The 15,136-nt window shown below is 58.2% G+C and overlaps 1 protein-coding gene across 3 annotated transcripts in view; it reads left to right on the top strand.

Annotated features, from left to right (window-relative positions):
• The window catches only part of KCNH2 (potassium voltage-gated channel subfamily H member 2), a 57,797-nt gene that overhangs the window by 20,817 nt on the left and 21,844 nt on the right, over positions 1–15,136 (top strand). The window contains exons 1-2 of one of the 3 annotated variants that reach the window (XM_072964181.1): positions 4,185–4,657; positions 7,529–7,759. In XM_072964181.1, the coding sequence (XP_072820282.1) occupies positions 4,582–4,657; positions 7,529–7,759 (307 nt within the window). In that variant the 5' untranslated portion in view covers positions 4,185–4,581. Of the gene's footprint in view, positions 1–4,184; positions 4,658–7,528; positions 7,760–15,136 lie in introns of those variants that run through there. The other 2 variants (XM_072964183.1, XM_072964182.1) reach the window with 2 other exon arrangements.

The raw sequence follows: 15,136 nt of genomic DNA on the forward strand, positions 1-15,136 counted from the left end.
AAGCCAGGCAGCCACGAGGAAAGTCTTCATGGAGGCGTTCTGGCTCTTGTCCTAGCTGAGGTCCCAGCTGACAGCCAGCATCAACCACCAAACGTGAGTGAATGAGCCTCTCAGTCCCAAGTTGAGTGGAGCAGACACAAGAGGTCCTGGCTGAAACTGCCCAAAAGGCAGCCCCATCAGTAAAATAAATGCTGTCATTGATTTAAGTCACTGGGGTTTGGGACAACTGAAACAGTTTGTATCTGCCTCAGTTTCTCTAAACTATTAATACACGTTTCATTAATTCAATAGACCTTTATTAGATACTGACCATATGCTAGGATCTGTACAAAGACAGATATGATTTCTATATTCATGGACAATACATTTCAGCTGCCACCACTGTTCTTTTGCACACAAAATAAAATCCATACTCCTCAGCCCTCTGCTAATGGCTCTAGCCTATGCTCCACTGACACTAAATCAAACTGTTTTGTCCCCAAACCTGGTCTTCATTCTCCACTCTCTATGCCTGTGCTCACGTTGTCCCTTCCACCTGCAGTGCTCCTGCCCTGCCGCATCTTGACCTTCAAGGACCTGCTCTGAAAGCTTGTCCCCTCCCAAGGTCCTCCCAGACTCCTCCAGTTGAGAGTATTTGACATCTCCTTGTAGTCCACAGGATTTACCGCAGACTGCAGTTTCTGTCTGCACATCACCTCTCTCAAGCCCCAGTAGACTGTGAATCCCTGGAGGAGGGATCCTAGCTTGTCCCTCCCGTCCCTCACGGTGTCTGGCATAGGGCCTTGTACATAGAGGGCCCCCAGTAGACATCTGTTGATGCGACTAGTAGCAGAGCCAGAATTAAAAGTCAGATGTCCTGAATCCTAGTCTCTAGCACCTTACTTGCTTCTTTGGATATCACCAAGGCAGGAAAAAGTCCCATTAAGGGTGGTTATCAGGTGGATGGGAGAAGACGCTGGCTATGGCGGGAGGTTGACAAGATCACTGCATGTGGAGCTACAGATGGCAGTGAGTGGATGGAGCTCTGGCTCCTGGCTAGGGGTTTGTGGTGGGTCCTTCCCTCCCTTCCTTCTCTTCGTGTTCTCAGCAAGCCCTGAGCACCCACTTCTGTGGAGAAACATGCTGCTTCTTTGATCTTCCTCTCCTCTAACCCCAGTTCCTTTCTGAGAACATCTTCCTTCTCAGTACCCAATCACACAGAAACACAGGCCCCACCGTGCAGTCTCAGCCTCCCCTAGCGCAGTGAGGGACTACTCCATGTTCTTCCCTGGGGTTTCTGAGGAGCCATTCCATCAGCTGTCTTTCCTGCGCCCACCTGACTGGAACTGCTTTCCAGTCCCCTGTGACTGTCACTTGCTCTTTTGGGCACCATTTTGGCTGCATTCGTTCCTTGGGGATCCACCAGCAGGGGCAGGCTTCAATTCCTTTTTTCCTCCCAGGACAGGATCCCTCAGACTGAGCAGGAGCAGAGAGTGGGGTGGGGAGGATCTTTTCCAAGGACTTTTCTCCCCAAACCATCTCTTTCAGGGAGCTGGGAAGTGCCCGTGTGTCTCACTGTCAGTACAGCTTCTCCCTCCCTCCCTCCATCACAGTCCAGGGTCACAGGCCCGGTTGGGGAAGCTCTTCCTAGGACTGATCCCTGCAAATGGCTCAGTGAGCCCCAGTGGGGGTGGGGCGGATTCTGGTAGCTCTGGGTATTAAGCTTGGGCACATTCCTCTTTCTACTGGATCTGGGGGTAGTGGAGGTGGAAAGGGGGTGGGCAGCGGAGGCTTCTCTAGCAGCTCATCTGTTGCTCTTTACCTCTTGGGGCCTGGTACCTGTGGCCCCAGGAAGGATGCCTTTGGGCAAATTCCTCCCATCTCATGGTCCCTCTTCTTTGTCCCAGTCCTTGGCTGTGGGGTTGGCTCATTGGGACTGCCCTCAGACTCTCCTTAGCCTCCAGGAAGGCAGAACCTCCATTCAGCTTTCACTTCTCACTGAGGTGTTTGTGCATATGTGTGTGTGTGTGTGTGTGTGTGAGAGAGAGAGAGAGAGAGAGAGGGAGAGAGAGAGAAAGAGGGAAAGAGAGGGAAAGAGAGGGAAAGAGAGAGATTTACCTCTCCTTTGCCTAAGGGGACAGGTCTCTCCTTGCCTGTGGCCTCTATGCACAGAAGGAGGGCTGCTCTGGGCCCAGTCTCCTCTTTATTGGGGGGATCAATGGTCCCTCTGATTCCTTCATCCTTCCCAAGGGATAAGAGCAGAGGAACACGGGAACATGGGTACCTCAGTGTGGACAGCTGGCCAGTCTAGGCAGCCCAGCTCTCCAATACAGATGTCCCTCTCCCCTTCCTCTCTCCCCACACCCATTTTCAAAGCAGACCCTTTTTACTCTCTCAATCCCTTGACCTGGAGGGGAAGACACCCACTCGCAGGTGAATCACCCTGGACTTAGTGCAGGCAAAGCAGCATCCAGGGGGTGGTTGCTGGGGGTGGGGGGGGGGAAGAGCTGAGTCATAGACTGGGTTCCTTCTAGTATCCAGATGGGTTGATGTACCTGATGCCAGGTCACAGAGGAAGGGGGGTCTGTGCCACCAAAGGTCCTGGGCATCTTGAAGTGAGGGTGAAGAAGCTGCCGGAGGTGGAGAGGGCCGAAGGGATGACTGTACAGGCAAGAGCCTCTGGTCTTTTTTAGCATCAGCTGGTGGAGCCACCTCCTTCTCTCCCACTGGCTGCCTCCCTGAGTCACTGCCCACCCACCAGCAAATAAAAAAGGGGTGTCATCTGCTGGCCAATGGTCCCATCTGGCCCCAGGGTTCGCCCCTACTTGTTCCCGGGTGGCAGGTGAAAGTCTAGGCAGGGTGGTCTCACTGGGACCTCTTCCTCTGGCCTTTTGCCTTCCAGGCTCTGCTGCTTTCTCTGTCCTTTGTTCCTCCCCTCCCTCCATATCCCACGATGGTTCTCCCCAGTGACAAGACCCACCCCCTTGCTCCAAGGACAGAGGCAGCTGCAAGCCCTCAGGGGCCCTCACATGGCCCCATCCATCTCCCAGGTCTCTGATCCGGGCTGCAGGGGAGGGGACCCGCCAGCAGCTGCTCAGTGGCCGACTCCTCCCCACCGGCCAGCTCAGCTGTCAACACTCGCCTTCCGGCCCTGAGCGTCCTGAGGCCCTGCCTGGCTGCTCAGGCTGGGGACATTGCGCCCCGGAGACCCTCCGTTAGACCCAGGCGGGCGATGGGCAGGCGGCGGGCAGACACCCTGCCTGCCCTTGAGCATCCTCAGGCCTCCTTGCCTAAATAAGGGAGCTGCAGCTGGAGTGAGCCAGCTGGCCGGGGGGAGGGGCCTGCGGCTAGGCCAGGGTTTTCCGAGGGGCTGGGCCGCCGCAGCGCCGCAGGGCCCCGAGCCCGCCGATTGGGCCTGCACTGCTGGCCCCGCGCTGCAGAGGGAGGGCGGGCCCTTCGGACGAGGGGATCCCCAGGCTGGAACCTCGCGTTCAGGGTCTTCTCTTTGATCCCGCAGCTAGGAGGCCGTAACTCCTGTCAGAATGTCCCTCTGTGCAGGAGGGCCTGGAATAACCCCAGAGAGGGCAGTGTGTGTGTGTGTGTGTACATTGGGGGAGCGCTCCTGCTGTGGGTGTGTGCCCCTCCTAAATCTCACCCACCCTGATCTCAAACGTTGGTGGCCAGGGGCCTACAGATTGTCCTGCCCTTCACACTTCTCGGGTCTCCCCTGACCCCGTGCTCGTCCTCCCAGGGCCCAGGCCTCGCCTATGTCACCAGTATTGGTTATGGAGCGCATGCTGTGTGTCCGAGCCTGCCTGGCATGGTGGGGGAGCAGGGCATAAGGGACTTGCCCTCTCCCTTCAAGTCAGGTTCCTCAGTCCTCCCAGTCCCGGGTGGCTAGGTGGGTGGAGTGGGGAGGGTGCGGGATTCCCAAGACTCCTCCCTGACCGCCTCAAGGCCGGCCGTCGCACCTGTCCTCACAGTTCCCCTACCTAAGGGTCCCTTCCCCCTCTTGGGGCGCGCGAGTCCCGGGGGCTCCGGGGCTGAGCGAGGGGCTGGGGTAGGGGGAGCCCTCGACGCGGCTCAGCCAATGGGAAGGGCGGGCGCGCGGGGTGTGTGGGGGGAGAGGGCGGCGCTGCGGGCGCGCGGCTGGCGGGAGGGGGCCGGGAGGCGGGGGCCGGAGCCTGAGGGGCGCGCGCCGCGTTAACCCTTCCGCGGCCGGGCCGAGCCGCAGGCGCAGCCCGAGCCGCGGGCGCCGGAGCGGCTGTCCGCGCGGCGGGCGGGAGCCGGGAGCCTGGCGCTCGGGCGGGCGGAGCGCAGCGCGGGGACGCGGCGGAGCGGAGCCTGCGGCTCGGCTGGGGCCGGCAGACAGGTGTGCGGGCGGCCGGGCGGCCCGAGCTCAGGCAGCTCCAGGCCAGGCCCGCGGTCCGGAGCCGGCGCCGAGCGGAGACCTCGCGCCCGCAACCCAGTCCCGGCCCCGCCCGTGCTCTGCTTGGCCGCGGGGCGCGAGGATCACGGCCGGGCCGGGCCACCCGAAGCCTGTGCTGGGCCGGGCCGGGCCGGGGTGGGTGGGGGCCCGCCCGGCCCGCCCATGGGCTCAGGATGCCCGTGCGGAGGGGCCACGTCGCGCCGCAGAACACCTTCCTGGACACCATCATCCGCAAGTTTGAGGGCCAGAGTGAGTGGGGGAGGGGGCCGGCGGGGAGGGGGCTCTGGGGGCGGGCCGAGCTCTCCAGAGTGTAGATGGGGGGCGTGCCCGGGCCGTGTGCATCCAGTAAGTGCGAGTCAGTGGGGGCTGGTGGCCCCAAGGCGCTGGCCAGGGGTCGCGGGGGCAAGGCTTGGTGCCGGGGGCCGTGGGCTTGGGGCCAAGGGGCCTGGTGTTGGGGCACAAGGTAGGAGGCTCAGCTCATGTTTTCGGGATGGGGAGAGTGAATGTAATACCCTGAGTGTGCAGGGAAGGGAGGTGGGATGGGAGGGTGCAGTTATCTCTAACTCTGGATGTCTGGAAGTGGATGGTGCTGTGTGGACACAAGAACAGAATGTATATGGTCCAAACTGTGGGACCCTAAGAGCACCGTGCCCATGCTGATTGTGTTGCTAGAGACTGAAAGCCAAGCATGTGGGGTCAGTGCCCAATCTGCTCTTGGGTGTGTGTGGCGTGTGTATGTGTCTCCCATGAGTTTGACCCTGCCGGGGCAGTGGAGGGGGAGGGTGTCTTTGACAAGGCTAGAAACTGTGGGCTCTGGGGTGAGAGGGAACCAGGGCTGAAGCTGGGCTTTGGGGGTCTAACAGGCTCCATGCAGTGACCTCAAGTTGTTGATTTTCCTGTCCCGAGCCCCTTTACGGGGTCTGCAGCACCTCAAATGCTGGCCCAGTAGGAGAGGCTTCCAGAAGTGTCCCAGGCTAGGTGAATGTTCTGTGTGTGGTTGTTTGCACCCTCCTGGCATGCGTGTTTGCCCCCAAGGCTGCATGTGCCATGGTGGGTGTGACTGCCAAAGGCCCTGGGAGCGGGTGACATTCCTTGCCCATGACCCTGTGAGCACAGGACAACGTGTGCTTGTAACTGTGGTGGGGGGAGGGAGGGGTCAGTTAGATGGGCAGCATTGTCTGAAGCAGAGGAACAAGATGATCCTGAGGGGGAGGAGACTGACGTGGCGGAGGGCGGTGAGGCTGGGGCTTTCCTTCCCACAAGCTCCAAGAGGCTGTGCAGGCACGGGAAGAACCTGGGCTAGGAGTTGGGGGCCTGCCTTCTGGCCTCACCTCTGCCACTGACTGCTATGTGACCTTGAGTGACTCTCTTCCTTGTCCTAGTCTCAGTTTCTCAGTTTCCTGGGAAGGAGGGGGTGGCCAAAGGACCTGGATGTGAATGGGGGTCTGTGGATGCAAGAACAGAACGTACATGGCCCAAACTGTGGGACATTTCAGGTTCCTTCTGTCTCAGAATTCCAGGAGCTCAGGGAAGGAGGTGGGGGTGGGGCCTGCCTTCGAAGAAACTCACTCTTCTCTCCAGGCCTGGGAGTGGGGGGTGGCCAGGTGGCTGTTCCTCTCAGAAGCTGGCGCGTGCGTGGCTTGTACTCGGGATTGCCCTGGGCTCAGGTGGAGATGGAGGCTTGGTCAGGGATCTTTTCCTGTTGACAGGGAGCCCTGCCTTCTGGGGTAGATGGCTGCCTGATAGTTATGCGGGGCCTGGAGAACTGACCTAAAGATGACCCGACTTCAAAAGTAACTTACTGGAAGCCAGGGTAAGGATGGGGGAGAAGGCAGGAGGAGGCCATGCAGCAGCCTGGGCCCTGCCCGTGGGATTGCCCAGGGCTGCAGCCTGAGGGCTGTGCCCACCGGGAAGGGACAGGGCAGAGTTCCGATTCTTACTGAAAGCCCCAGCACTAAAGGCCAAAGTGCCCGGAAACCTCTATGTTTATAAAAAGCTCTTATCCACAGAGCATCTTTCCTGGCACAGCTGGGGCTGCTGCTCGCCTGCTGCTCACCCACCAGCCTGGCTTCTGGGGCAGGTGTGGTGGGGGTGAGCCAAGTCTAGCTGCAGTGGGTCCGTTGGGGCTTCTCACCTTCATGGGGCCAAACTAGGAAGGCCTCACATCCTTGGGGGAGACCCCCTTTTCTGGGTCTGTCTCCTTACTAGTAAGCCACTCTCTCAGGCTGGCCCTGAGCTCTGGGTCTTTCCATGGTTTGGAGCTGCAGGTCGCTTTCCTTGCTCTCTATGACCTTGGGCTTCTCTTGTGACCCTCAGCTTATTCCTCACCTTCTGCCAGACCAAGGTTCCAAAGCTGGGTCTGTTATTTACAAGCTGCAAGATAAGGGCATGGTCTGAACTTCTTTTGAGTCTGTTTCTTCATCTATTAAATGAGGATAGTGGCTGGGTTATCAGAGTATTAAATGAAAGAATCGTAGATGCTCATGTGGTACTACTTTCCTTTTCCTCTTTGGTACGCCCACTCCCCAGCCCCTGACTGCCCTTGGAGGGGGCGCAGAAGTCCCAGGAAGTACTGACCTGGCAGGGTCTGCAGATACTTGGGGGAGTGATTTCCTAGGGATCCCCGGGGTAAGGAGTGCTCAGGGAGCGCCTCTCAGTCTAGAGGGCAGAGGTCAGGAAGAGAAGCTGGAGCCGGTGCAAAGGGAAGGTTGGCCGCCATCTCTGGCCCTTCCCAGGATCCCTCTCCAGGCCCAGTGTTTATCCCTCCGCCGCGGCTGCTGACACGCGTTGCTGACACCCGCCCAGGCTGGCCTCGGCCCCGGGCGCGGAGGAGCGGGGCGGGGGGGACGCAGCTGGCAGCCCGCCCGGGGGAAGCCACGCAGCCAGCCCGCGGGCCGGGCGGGGGAGGGGGCGCGCCACCCGGCCGTCCCCAGCCGTGGCACCTGTGTCAGGGCACAGCTGCGTTCGTCCCCTGCTGGGGACCCCAGTCCCTGCTGTGCTTCTTGGGGCGAGGAGTCCCCGGGGGTGGGCAGCTGTGTGTGACAAGAGAATGCGGGGAAGGTCTGGGAGCCGGGAAGGCTAGGGTCCCTGCTCACGTGCCCTCTAATCTCCGCCCCCCAGGCCGCAAGTTCATCATCGCCAACGCTCGGGTGGAGAACTGCGCTGTCATCTACTGCAACGACGGCTTCTGCGAGCTGTGCGGCTACTCACGGGCCGAGGTGATGCAGCGGCCGTGCACCTGCGATTTCCTGCACGGGCCGCGCACGCAGCGCCGCGCCGCCGCGCAGATCGCGCAGGCCCTGCTGGGCGCGGAGGAGCGCAAAGTGGAGATCTCCTTCTACCGGAAAGATGGTAGGCGGGGGCTAGGGGCGGGGCCGCGGCGAGGGGTGGGGCCACGGTGGGGGCGTGGCCGAAAGGCCGTGGGTAGGGGTGGGGGCCGTGGGTAAGGGTGGGGACCGTGGGTTGGGGGCGGCCTGAGGTTGGCTGGATCCCGGGTGGGTTCCATGGGGGCGTGATCCCAGCAGGGACCTTTGCTGTGCGCCAGGCGGGAGGCGCGGGCTGGGCGTTGGGGGTGCAGGGCGGACTGGGTCTCTACTTAAAGCACTCTGGTGGGATGGTTTACGGGGTGACCAAGAGGCTGCTTGGCTGTGGGTCTGGTGCCTCTGGTTCCTTCCTCCCTAGGCAGATGTGGTGGGCACCTTGAGCTAGGTGGGTTGGAGTTTGACGGCGCCGGGATGGCAGGTGCGTGCATGGACGGAGGTAACAGAAGTCCAGGCCGGCGGCTGGGCGCTGACCTCCGGCCACAGGCCTCTAATTACCCTAGGACAGCCCCTGCCAGGTGACTGGTCTGGGGAGTTGTCGCTGAGGGCGAGCCGGGGAAGGGCGGCAGGACTCTGGCTCGCTCTCTGCTGCCCCTCTCCTGCCCCCTCTCTCTTGCATTTCAATTGCACCTGGCGGGAGGTGTGTGCCTCTCCCCACAACCTCAGTTCCCTTTGTCTCATCTTTTGAGCGCCCCGCCCACCACCTTCTCCTGCGCCAGGTGTCTCTGCTCAGCCACCGCTTCCCGGCCCAGCTGCTGTGGGCTTCCGGAGAGCGGATAAACAAACCCTGAGTGGAGCTGCTCCCATACCCTCAGCCCTGGCCGGGTGGGCTGTGCTTAGGGAGGGCCGTGCAGCAGGTCTCTGGGGGACCTGCAATTATCAGAGGCTGAGGAGGGGGCTCCAGAAGTTGCCACTGGACCTCTGCTCACCAGCATGTATCTGATGAGCATTTACGGAACCCTTGTGAGCTGGGTGCAGCAAGAACAGTGTAAGAGACAGATGAGGTCCGAGCCCGCAGGGAGCTTACCTGCTGTAGACAGCACTCTGTCTCCCTCTGGGGGCATAGTGAGCCAGCAGCCCCTGTATGCCCTTAGCCCTGTACCTTGGAACCTCCCCTGAATGCTCAGGGTTGGCTGAGGCTGCCCTGCAAAGGCTTACACCCCCCTGCTTTTGCAGAGGTGAAGTTGAGATCCCTGGATAGCTTTACATGGGAGATGGTCTCTGGGGCCCTCTGGGAGAGGGTTTGCTTGCAGCAAGTGGGCATTCTGGCTGGAGGTAGCGGCTGGGAGACTAGAGGCAAACTCTGGAAGGCAGGGCCTTCTGTGCAGCTTTTCACTGATGTCTCCCCGGAACCTAATCAGAACAGATCTGCTTTAATATCTGTCTGCTCATCTAGTACTAGCTAATGTCGGTGGGTGCCTTTTATCCACTGGACACTGAGCTAAATGTTTCCCTTGCGTTATCTCATGGGCTCTTCACAACAACCTTGGGAGGTAGATACTATTTTTCCCCCTCCATTTTATGGATGAGGAAACTGGAGTTCAGGAAGATTAAGAAACTTCCCTCAAAGACGCACACACCTAGAAAGTGCAGGGCTGGTAATGGAACCATGTCTATCTGATCAGAGCCCTGTCCACTCTGCTCTGCTGTCATAGATTAACAATGACACAAAATAGTTATAGGTATGCCTACGTACTGCACGTTACTTTATGCACACTTTTATTTTGAAAGTTTGCAAACCGTTGATATAACGAAAAGAATGTGAATGCACAAGTCCTGGATTCAGGTCTAACACCAGAGATTCTATGCTATGGGCCAAGCTGGTTACTGCCTTGAGCCTGTTTCTACTTCTGGCTTGGTGTGCCTGCTGGGCCGCTTGGCATCTGGGGCCTGAGTGCTTCTGTCTTTGCTGTAGTGTGAGTGAGGAGCTGGCCCTCCCTCCTGCCCCAGACTGGTGACTTCGGGAGAGGATGGCCATGCTATCATGGAATCTTGGTGACCTCGCGGATCACCTAATCCAGTCCACTCAAGTTACAAATGGAAAAACTGAGAAGCAGAGGTCAAGTTACCAGTGAATCCATGGAGGGAATGGGGCTAGAACCCAGGCCCCCCACCCAAGTTCAAGATCTTTCCCCACTCCAGGTTACTACTCCAAATGGGGCTGTGACCCAGAAAGTCATATGCCAGCCATCTCTGCCTGCCCCCTTCTCTGCTGTCACCTAGTTTCCATGGGGATCAGGTAGCTCCTGCTGGCCCATAGGCTGGCCTTGGCCCTCAGGCTTTGTGGGCCCCTACTTGTCCTGGCCCTCCAGGCCTAGGGTGCAGAGATATTTCCTCTGCCTTCCCTCCCTCTCCCTCTGTGCCGTCCCTTGGGCAGCTCTCTGTGCCTGACCTGGGCTCTGTGTGTGTGTGTGTGAACATGAGCTCACGGCTTTGTGCATGGGCAGAGGAGAGAGGCAGAAGGGAGGAATGCGGATTCCACCTCTTGTTTCTGTCCAGGCCTTTCTCAGGGTCTCTGCCTGGGCCAGCCACAGCAGAGTGGGTCCCTGGGCTTCAGCCCCGGGGAGGTGGGTGGCTGGGGAGGAGGCGGGACCTTTTGCTGGCAGGCGCCGCTGCGGACAGCTGTGCTGTATCGGTGCCTCTAGGCTAGCTCTGTGGAGTGTCAGGGCCTGGAGCCAGACAGCCCCATTATTTAGCTGCTGGGACTGCTGGGAGGTTGGGAGGCCGGACTTGGGGGGTGTGGACTGGACATGGGGTGCCAAGGGCTCACTGGCGCTGTGTTCCTGCCCCTTCATGTCAGGCCGGGATTAAGGTGGAATTGGGAGCCGGGCCCCTGCAGCATGGGGCCGGCAGGTGGTGGCATCCCTGTGGGGCTCTGGGCGTTTCCTTGGTGGCCAGTGATGCCGGGCACACCTGCCCTCCCACATTGCACTGGAGTAGGCCGTGGGCCCCTTCGAGCACGGCTCCTCCTCATGTGCTCCTCTCCTCTGCCAGGCCTCATGGAGGTCCCCTGCTCTCTGTCCCTTGTGTTCTCTCTGCTCTTTGTTCGCATCTCTCTGCCCCGCCCCCCGCCACACTCAGCGTCTGCCTGTGCCCGTGGTCTCTGTCCCTCTCTCTCTCCCCACGGCCTTTACCGACTTCTCCCTGCAGCTGTGTCTCTTCTTCCCTCCCTCCAGCACCCCTGAGGTTTCCTCTTTGCCACTCTCCCTTTGCCCTGGTGTCTTCCGCCTCTCTGGGCTCCATCTGGAAGTCTCTGTCTGGCTCCCTGTACCTCTGCCTGTCCTGGCCTGGTCTCCATGTCCCTGTGTCCTCGGGAGCCTGTGCGTGGGTGGGGATGGGGGTGTCTCTAGAGAAGAGTCTGTCTGCTTCTCCATTCCAGTTGCAGGCTGGTTGTCATGGTAACAGGGTCAGAGGGCCCCCCACTGCAACAGCTGAGCTGTGGGCTGGGGGAGGGTTGGAGAGGGCCAGCATGCTCCCCAGCGCCCTCAGAGCCCATGGGGAGCCAGAGACCCAGAGGTGGCCCCACACCCACTGGTCTGTGGTCCCCAGACTCAGACTTCAGCTTCCCAGGTGCTTGTGCAGGTACTCTTGGCACCGGTGCCATTCCTCTGGGCCTCCTGTGACCTTCCACACACTCCGGGCCATTTCCCTATCTCTTCCCTGGTCCCTGAAATCAGACTCCTCACTGTGAGGCTCCCACACCACGCCCTTCTGTATTGTGGTCTAGAGCTCTGACTCTCACTCCCCTCCGTCCCCACCAGGCAGGGACCTGATTGTCAGGTCCCCAGACCGCCACCAGTCTTGGTTGCTGGTGAAGGGGTATGTGGAGGCCGGCAGGCAGGTCAGGTGGAGACTGGCGCCTGGGTATATTCTGCACCCTTAAGAGGGAGCCGACCGGGGTGACCCTCAGAGGAACGCGGTTAGACACAGGTAGCACTTTTCTTGGACAGGAGAGTGGGGAAGCCATTAGGGGTCTCCCTCCACCTTGGGCCTTTTGGTCAGGGCCTGGGCAGCTTGGAGTCAGGTGGGGGAGAGCACCTGCTCCATGGTGGCCAGGAGTGGGGCGGGGCTGCCTCAGGGCCCAGCTGCTTTCCCTCCGCAGCTCCAGGGGCTCCCTGGGTGGGGGGGTCATTCCTGAGCGGGAGCAGGGTGCCCTGTTCTGCTTGGGGCTTCCTGTCCCAGCTCCACCCTGGGGGCGAGGCAGGCCTGCCATGACTGAGGGTGTGTGGGCCACTCTTGGTCTCCTCTGGGGTCTGGAGAGTGTCGGGAGGGTGGCTCCTCCATGTTGTGTCTGCTGTAGCCCCCGAGAGGAGCTATGTAAATATTTGTGCAGAGCCGTCTGGGATGGGAGCAGAGTTTGATGGTGGCCTTGGGCTCTGGGGAGGGGGGCTGTGGGCAGCAGGGGGGACCAACATAGGGGTTGGGGTGTGAGATGGGAGAGACTCTGCCTCTTTTCTGCCCAGAGGTGGCTTCCAGGGTGGCAGGACTTGAAAGGTTCCAAGAAAGTTCTTTCGAAATTAAATATCTTCCCCGAGGGGGCCTGAAATGCCTCTGTTAGGGAACCCCTTGCTTGGAAGGAGAACGAACCTTTTTCTTTAAAAAGACATTCTCTGTCATCACTCCTCCCCTGTAAGCAGGGAGGGACGTGGAAATAGCTAGCCTTCAGTGAAGGAGTTTAACAGAAACTTTCCTCCCTGCTGTGGGGTCAGGGCCAAAGAGGGGGCACAGAAGGCCACCTGGGGCCAGTGATGAGTATGGGGGGGCTCTGGATGAACCGCGGTCCCCCTAAAGTCCCTTCCTGTCCTTAGTCCAGGGGCCCATGTGAACTGTGGGTGGCCTCAAGTGGACTCCTTTCCATTCCTACCAAGTGTCCAGGGACTAGAAGCACCTTGAGGGCAGGGCGGTATCTTCTCCTTGACCCACCATCGCCCTCGCCCACAGTTGTGGTTGAGACTGCCATGTCTGACTCCCCCACTAGATTGTAAGCTCTGTGAGGGCAGAGAGTGGCCTGCTTCGTTCTTTGTTGTATCTGTGTGTGTACTGCAGAGTGGGAGCTCAGTTCATGCTTGCTGAATGAATGAATGAATGAATGAAGAGGGCAGTGTGCTGTGTTGCAGAAACCCTATCCTGGGAGTCAGAGTCTTGGGAGCAATTTCTGGTTTAGTTACAGACTTGCTGTGTGGCCTTGGACAAATCACTTCCCATCTGTGGGCCTTGGTTTCTCCCTCTCTGAAAAGCCTTAGAATAACAGAATGCCAGGGCTGGGAGGGGTCTTAGTGGATGAGGAGGCTGTCAGGGCCAGAGGAAGGTGGGTCAGGAAGAGGTGGACTGAGGTGGCCACTTAGAGAGTTTGGAGAACTCCAGCCCAGCTGAGTGTGGGGGATGTTGTGGGCTGCAGGGAAGGCACTGGGGATTCTCACCCTCCCCGCCTCAGGGATGGACCAAGGAGGCCCGGACCAGGGAGCTAAGCTGGGGGAGGGGACGATGGCGCATGACCAGCTCTCACAGGCTCCCTCACTGTTGAGACTGCACTTGTAGTTTGCAAGCTGGGACACATGCTTTGTGGCAGGTGGTCCTTAGACTGGGGAGGCCTCCTCTCCATCATTTTACGGGAGTGAAATTCTCACTTGGAAAGGCTAAGGGGACTTCCCCAGCTGGCAGGTGCTTGGGTGAGAATTCCTATCCAGTGTTTCTCTTTCCACTCGAGTCCTGCCCGGCATGGAACACCACCGCACAGGCTGACTTGCCTCAGAGGGCCATTTTTCGGCATGATGGTCTCAAAGCCCCAGGAAATTTGGGTTTTAGCTTGGGCTCCCAGAGCTGCAATTCCTCATTCGCTAAGTGGGATCATAACACCTGTCCTCTTGGGTACCGCTGGGAGAGGTTCAGCAAATAAGAGAATAGAGGCAGGGCAGTATCAAGTGCCAAGGCTCTTGGCATCCTACTTGCCATTAGGCAGGGCATCACCCACATGGCCACAGGTCCTGGCCAACCAAGGAAGTGAGCCGACTCAGGGCCGCAGCATCCCTGTTCCCTACAGCGCTCACTCCTTGCCCTGCACCCAGCTTCTGCATGCGTGTGTGTGTGTGTGTGTGTGTGTGTGTGTGTGTGTGTGTGTGTCTCCCCCAACCCCAGGCTTTTGCTGGCCCCAGCTCCTGCCTCCTCCCTAAATCGTGGAAACCAAGATATTCGTGTTACTGGTTTTTTCTTTCTCTTTCATTGGTTTTTCTCCTTTTTCTTTTTTCTCACTCCCCATCCGTTAGTTCCCCTTCCCTTAGGCAACCATTCAAATGTACTTCCTGTGAATGTGTTGCTTGCATATGTTCTTGCAAAATGTGTGTTTTGTCTGGCTGCATGTAGGTTTAATTTATGTAAATGATATGTGCTATATATTGTATTCTGGTGTTCACTTTTGTTACATGGGAGTACGCCTTTAAGTCCAGCCAGGTTGTTCGTTGACGCTGAGTCCGTAGCGTCATATTCTGTGGGGTGCTCCCACCTCATTTCACCTGTCTGCTCTCCTGGAGAGGGCCCTCCACATTGTCTCTATAAATGATGATGCAGTGAACATCCTCGTCCATGGCCCCTTTTGGACTCGTGTAGGGATGTTTCGGGGATTCATCCCCAGGGGTGGCGTTGCTGGGTCACAGGGTACACGGGCATGCAATTCAACCATGTACTGTCCAGCTGTAACCAGCAGGGCTGTACCTATCACCACACTCCCACGCAGAGCAAGGGATTTCTATTCCCCCGCGTCTCTGCCACACCTGGCATCATCGGCTGTTCTAATTTTTGCCAGTGCAGTAGGTGAGAGTGATACCTGGCTGCTTTAATTTGCATTTCTTTGATTTCATGCGAGTCGGAGCATCTTGTTGGTAGCCGTTCAGGTTTCTCTCCCGCGAATTACCTGCTCATATCCTCTGCTCACTTTTCTATGACGCTGCTGCCTTTTGTTCTTGTTGCTTTGCCAGAGTTGCTTATGTAGTCTCGAAATACAGATGTATGCAGTTAAATATCCAGCACGTATTCTGGATATTATTTCCTGCTGAATCAAGATATTGCACATATCTGCTCCCGTTCAGTCATCTGTTAAATTTATCCAACAAAGATACTTCCTTTTGATACAAAATCATGGATTTTGAGCTTTGTTTGTGCTTCTGAAGTTTTGTTTAAGAAATTCCTCACCACTCAAGGTTGCAAAGGTCTATGTTTTCTTCTATTAACTTAATTGTTTTACCTTTATCAGTTGGGTCTTTGAGCCATCCTGCCTTCCGCTGTCTGTGGTGCCAAACAGGGACCAAGTTGTATTTTTTCCATATACTGAGCCAATTTTCCCAACACATCTAGTAAACAGCCTGTTCTTTTCCATTGATTTATGGGGCTACCTTTATTACCGGTTAATTTCCCA

This window comes from Vicugna pacos, chromosome 7, assembly GCF_048564905.1.
Source record: "Vicugna pacos chromosome 7, VicPac4, whole genome shotgun sequence".
Classification (NCBI taxonomy): Eukaryota; Metazoa; Chordata; class Mammalia; order Artiodactyla; family Camelidae; genus Vicugna; species Vicugna pacos.